This window comes from Myotis davidii, unplaced genomic scaffold, assembly GCF_000327345.1.
Source record: "Myotis davidii unplaced genomic scaffold, ASM32734v1 scaffold540, whole genome shotgun sequence".
NCBI lineage: Eukaryota > Metazoa > Chordata > Mammalia > Chiroptera > Vespertilionidae > Myotis > Myotis davidii.
Window position 1 is genome coordinate 115,722 of NW_006292916.1, and position 6,453 is coordinate 122,174.

Here is a 6,453-nt window from a genome sequence, read left to right on the forward strand (position 1 = left end):
GGGTTCCCTGGAGTGTGAAATTGCAGCTTCCCTCTGAAGCAGCCCATGCTTCCCCCATAAGATGGACATGCTTTAATGTCTGGCCTTCCCTTTGCTCCCTTCCTATTATTAATAACTAGCTAATGACAGTATGTATTATAATTTACCCATTCCTATGTTGATTTATATTTATGTTGCTTCCAACTTTTATTTCCAGCTATGTGTCAGTCTTTCTTTTATGGCTCTGGATTTACTTCTTGCTTAGAAAGGACTCTTCACACCCACACTAATAAAAATTATTGCTTTGATATTGTTGGGGAGGAAAAGTTTTCCTCTCCCTTTCTAAGTTCTTCTAGCTGGCCTAATAATTAAATTGACATGAGACAGATTATTAGAAGAAAAACAAATTAAACTTCTATTCTTCCCATATACATGAGAGAGACTCGGGAAAGTGAGTAGCTCTTCAAAATGGCAGAAGCCAGCACCTTAAATACCATCTTTAAAGGCAAAAAAAAAATGACGTTGGGGTTGGAGAGTCAGTTATGAGAGGTTACCAGGAAAGGCACAGTAATCAAGGGTAGGATTGTGCAGACTTAAGTTTGAACCTTCTCCATTGATAACAGTTTCTAGAGATGTAGATGTCTTCCTCTTCCTGGTACAATGAGGGATTTCCCTTACTCACACAAATGTAAGTGCCTAACACTGCCAGGGTAGGAATGTCCATTCCTGTAGAAACTTTATACGTTTATTTGAACCCAAACTGACAACATTGCCAGGAAGCATTCTTGGGTACTCCTGAGAATGGCAGTTTTGCAATTTCTTTTATGCACTTGGAATTAAAGAGAGAATGTAAGTGATACCATTATAATAAACCCAGTTATTAATACCTGGAAAGGAGCAAAGGGGACACCAAATATTATAGGCATGCCCAGTAAAATCTGGATGACATAGGGAAGGTACTTATCTATCAATCACACCTGGGAACCGGTCATTTGCCAAAGGAGGTGTGGCCACTGAAAGCAGGGAAAGATTTAATAAATTTAAGCTCCTAAACGAGGGAGTTCTCTCTCTTGCTCTCTTGCCTCTTGTGCTCCAGGCTTCCAGGCTCTCGTGTTCCTGCTCTTTCGCATTCACCCACATGGCTCAGAGCCATGTGGACCCCACACAATGGGCTGATGGACTGTTGTACCAGTCTAGCTCCACTGTGGAACAGAAATTTTGGACACTGCCCTTGCTTTTTGCTGCTGAATCACCAGCTGCACCTCTTCTAGGCCTAGATTAGAAATGGGACTTTAAGAAACTGAGGGATGGCCCTACCCATCAGTGGATAGAGGGTTGGCCTGTGGACCAAAGGGTTCTGGGTTCAATTCTGTTCAAGGAAACATGCCTGGGTTGCAGGCTTGATCCCAGTAGAGTGTGTGCAGGAGGCAGCCAATCAATGATTCTCTCTCATTGGTGTTTCTACCTCTCTCTCCCTCTCCCTTCCTCTCTGAAATTAATAAAAATATATTTTAAAAAAAGAAAGTGAAGGATGTAATTTCATGCAAATAAAACTTTCTACCACAGAAAATTCTGCCCCTCCCTTAACTACCTGGAAGGCCTGAATTAAAGGCCTTGCCCATAATGAGATTAGAGGTAACCTCTTTTGACCTATCTATAGGGCAGTTACTCTCCTAGGGTTCCCTGTCAATAACGAACCTTATGCAAAGGCACTCAACATGTGTTTTTTGAATGACAATGAAATGTAGGTAGATTAAAAGAGGTGGCAAAGAGCACTGAAGTTTTTAAATTGTGAATCTATTGAAGCACTGAGGGTCCAGTTCTCCTCTTGGCTCTTCTCCAAGCGACCTGGAGCTTGCTGGCTCATCTCCAGACCCCGAGTGCACAGTGGTTCAAACCTGCACCTTCATCCTCCCACTTTTGCCGCCACTTAGGGCCCTGGGGCATTGAAGTAGTCTCCGGCCTCTCTTTAGTCTCAGTTTCCCCTTTGGTAGTTGGGATTTATACCCATCTCACCCGGTGTTGTGAAGATAGAGAAGGTGGAGTGTGTGGAGCGCTGCCCCTGACAATGAGGATGTGCTCAGTAAAGGGTAACCTGTGGTTAATGCCGATGAATGCCTTCTGATGAGTCATTCTAGGTGACACGAGCCCAATTAAAGTGAGAGAACAAGATATCTCATCTTTCATCTTAGTTGCTGTTGGATGATACTGTAAGTTCTAGCCCTGAAAAACCTCCTCCCACCCACTGCTACCACCTGACTTCCGCCCCACCCCCAGGCTTGCTCTCATACCCCTGCTGCTATAGGAAGCTTTTCTAAATCTAAACCACAGAACTTATTTTTTCTCTTCTTAAACTACATGGCTCCCTATGTGCAGGAAAAGCTTAAAGCTCCTTAGCAAAACTCACAAGGCCAGAGGCCCATCTGCAGACACATCACAGGCATCCCTACTGGATTTCCACCCCAGCTCCTCAGATGTGCTGACCTGGTTGTCAGTCAAGTGCCTTGTGTCTTTTGTCCAGAACATCCTTCCACTTCCCTCTAGTGTTCCAGGCTGCCTGGTGACTCCTGCTCCATCTTGAAAACCCAGTTCACAAAGCCCATTCCCAGAGATATGTTCGCTAACCCACCCAAACAGAGCCGGTCACTGCCCCTGAGGGTCACCACTGTACTTAGCACACACTCAGAGTTAGACCACATGTATCTTGACTGTGTGATGTGAGGCTGATCGGGCTGTAGCGCTGGACTGAGCTCGCTGACCAATTCTGTTTTGTACCATATGTTAATCATTTGGTTAGTTATTTCACTCCTTCTCCTACTGGACTTTGAGTCCTTCAAGGTAAGGACAGCAGCTTCCTTTCTTTTTATTCCATAGCCTGAATACCTGGTTGGGTCTCAGTGACGATCTGATGACTTGCTTTGGGGAGTCCAGGGTAAATGACACCAGTGGACTTGGCCTAGATGGCCGTGGATGTTGCCCTGAGAGTGAGAACATTTGGCCTCTTCCTCTCCAGGTGCTCTCTCTAATCCCGAGGTCTTCAGTTACGGGGTGGAAGCATATGAAGCCTGCAAGAAGCAGTCTCTTACCAGTGACATAGTTGAAGAGCAGAAGAAGGTTCAGGAAGCTGATCTAGTGATATTTCAGGTTTGTTTTCCTCTAATTATTATACTGAATTAGATTCATTCTATGCATAAACTCTTTCCAAATATTGGATTTCATACTTCTAGAAGTGGTGTTGATGTTTTCAGCACATTTGCACACTTATTTATGCCTAATTGGGTAAGGAGATTCATATAGCCACTATTACTCATTCAAAATCCTGACCCCCAAGTAAATAGAAGTATTTTGCCTTTAGCCCAATGGTCCAAGAAATGTCATATCATGTTGCTTTCATTTCCCTCTTTTCCCCACCCCAGACAGGCAGGGGCTGGAGGAAAACCAGCGTTATCTACACCAGCAGGTCACATGCAGCTCCTGCCTTAAATATCCTGATCATTAAGAGGAAAATCTATTGGTTTCCTGCCTCTCATTGGTTGCCTCACCCGCCCACCATCCCTGTATTCATTCACAAATTGTTCCATGGCCAGGATTCACTACCTAAAGAACTGGCCCAAGAACTGACCTAACTCATCAGGGCCACTCCCTGCCACAGCTAGAAGGTTTGCAGTCAAGGTTGTGACCCTAAGCTTGGCAGCAATATCAACACTTACTCTTTGGGAGTCATTGGGGTAATGGACATACAAGTCAAACTAGAAAAAAAGGGAATTTATTCTTAGAGCCCTGGTCACCTGGGTCTCCTGGAACCCAGGACAGATGGTGGCAAGGGACAGTGGAAACAGAGGCTCTTCTTTCTCTGAGTCTCATCTGCTCTCCACCTGCTGACTCTGTCCTCCCCTAGCTTCACACCAAGGACAGGAGTCTCTAGATCCAGAGTCTCCAAGATGGAACTGATTGGTCCAGATTATCTGCTTCCCAACCCTGGTGAGGGCAGGAAGTGGGCAGAACAAGGCCACCTCTTTCTGGCAGAAGGATGATGGGGCTGTAGCAACTCTGGCCTCAGAACCACAAGCAGCTCTCGTTCTCCTTCCTGACTCCCGGGGTCAACTGACCACTCATGGAACTGGGTAGCTAAGCAAGCCAAGGCCTGTCCTTTTATAATGGTTTGTTTTGTTTTATTTTGTTTTGTTTAGCTTTATCTTTATTGTTGAGACTATTAAGTTGTTTTCTTAACCCCCCATATCACCTCTCTTCTTCTACCCTCCTTCTCATTTCCTTATACTTTACCAACAGGGTCTGCATTGTTGGATTATTTGTTTCATTCAGCCCCACTCCTACTGCTACCATACACATCTCACTCTTCACAGAGCAGTTACTCTGTTCTAGATCCTCCCTCACCACAATGCTGTGAGCTAGGGACAGGAGTAGCCCTATTTGCAAATTAGGAAAAGGAGGCACAGACAGGTTAAGTAACTTGCCAATATCACACAGAAGTAGGTTGTGAAGCTTAGATCAGTGCAAGTCCCGAGTTTGAGTGTGAGTTAGAGTGAAAACACATGAAGCACAGGCCTCCTTTCACCTTTAGTAACTGGTTCTTGTCTGTGTCCATCTCTTTGCATTGATGGCATTATTGGACATAGTGTCAGGGCTTCCAGGAGAACATGAAAACTTCGGGGAGAGCTTACTGCTGGTGTATGGGATCTGAGGGTAAGGCTTTAGTTTGTGTTAAACCTGGAGCTTCTCAGAACCTAACTCAGTCTGATTTCCAGATGCCAGCAGCTCCCCCCAGGCCACAAAGGGGCAGAATCTATTTCCACACCCTTCCTCATGTCCCTTCCATTGTGTTGGCCACAGGCTGCCACCACAGATCGGAGTCTAGCAGAGCTTCTGAGCGCCTCCCCGTCTGCTCGGGGTCCAGCGTAAGGGGGCTGTTGTAGGGGATGCAGAGGCACCTGTGACAGCAGCCAGGACGATTGTCCACTCTGCCCCACCCCACTCCACCTTCTCAAACCCACACTGCATTCCTCACACTGAAAGGGAAGAAGAAATGTCCTCAACTTGTGCTGCCCCGTGGGTTACACTCGCCTGCTCAGTCCCACTGCAAGCGGGCAGCGGGATTCCTTGAGTCAGATAGACTGAACCACGGAGCCTGAGACAACCGCAGCATTTGTTTGTCCTTGGTGTTGTCCCCAGTTCCCGCTGTACTGGTCCAGCGTGCCGGCCATCCTGAAGGGCTGGATGGACAGGGTGCTGTGCCAGGGGTTTGCCTTCGACCTCCCAGGATTCTATGATTCCGGGTTTCTCAAGGTATGTGCTGGGTAAGGATCACTATAGACTGAGGGAGGGACAGAGCGCATCTCATCGAGTTATATTTCTAGTTTACTTTTTAAAAAACAAATATTGATTGAGCACCAACTATGGGCACAGAAAGCCCTGTGCGCTGCATGTGGGTGAATAAAAGCATTGTTTCTGAAGCCTCAGAGTTCTGTCTCTAGGGAGGGGACAGACACAGCCACAGTGCACTACATGTATGGCTGTGAGGGCCTGAAGTTTTGCTAGGAGGGTGGTGTTGTTGCTAGAGAAATTAGTGGGCTGGGTGCACACGAGTGGGAGTGGGGTTTTTGTGTACTGCTGAAATGGGTATTTTCAGAATACCCTCCAGGTGAATGAGATGTGAGAGAAAGCATTACTAGCATGGAGTTCCATTCCTAGGGTTGTAATGTCTGATGCCACTTAACCCAGTCCTGAAGAGGGGGCCGCTGAGGTTCCAGCAGCTCCAAAAGCAAAGCCAGTGTCCAAAGTGTCTGTTCCATGTTGCAGCTGGGTCCAGTTCAGCATCAGTTAATCAAATTCCATTAGCCTATAGTTTGGGTTCCACATGGCCATGAGCCATATGGGTGCAAGGGAGGACACTCCCTGCAACAGGAGAGCCGGAAGCCCAGTGCTCCAGACAGAGAACCAAGAGAGCGTGCACCTTTGTGCACCTGTTTAAATATTCAGGTTTCATGCCCTCGCAGTGGCCCCACTCATTCTGGCCAATTACCTGTTCCCAGGTGTGATCGACAGATAAACATCTTCTCTTTACTGGGCATGCGTCCAGACTGCCTGTGTCCAGTCCCTTCCCACATCAATCAGTGGGGAACAGACTTGGAAAGTATTAAATTAGCAAAGCTGTATAAATGGCATGCCTATATTCTCAATAATAATCAGATTATAACAATGGTCTCAAAGTGGGCCACATGGTGCGCAGCCCTGACTTCGAGAGGGCTGGCGGCTCTGCTCCCCTCTCAGTTCGTCTCTCAGAGCTTCCCATGGAAGCTGGTACATACCCAACACGTGGCAGCTATGAATTTCTTTTTTTTTTCTTTTTTTTTTTTAGTCCCCTAGCCTCCCCTATCGTATTACATATGTGTCCATTTTTTCCCCCCGCCCTAGACAGTCCCCTAGCCTCCCCTATTCCCCAGTGTCTTATGTCCA

General features: G+C 46.6%; 1 protein-coding gene across 3 annotated transcripts in view; it reads left to right on the forward strand.

Moving 5' to 3' along the window:
- Window positions 1-6,453, forward strand: part of NQO2 (NAD(P)H dehydrogenase, quinone 2) — a 24,095-nt gene that overhangs the window by 12,183 nt on the left and 5,459 nt on the right. For 2 of the 3 annotated variants that reach the window (XM_015565707.1, XM_015565706.1), the window contains exons 4-5: window positions 2,993-3,123; window positions 5,170-5,283. In XM_015565707.1, the coding sequence (XP_015421193.1) occupies window positions 2,993-3,123; window positions 5,170-5,283 (245 nt within the window). The remainder of the gene's footprint in view (window positions 1-2,992; window positions 3,124-5,169; window positions 5,284-6,453) is intronic. The other variant, XM_015565708.1, reaches the window with a different exon arrangement.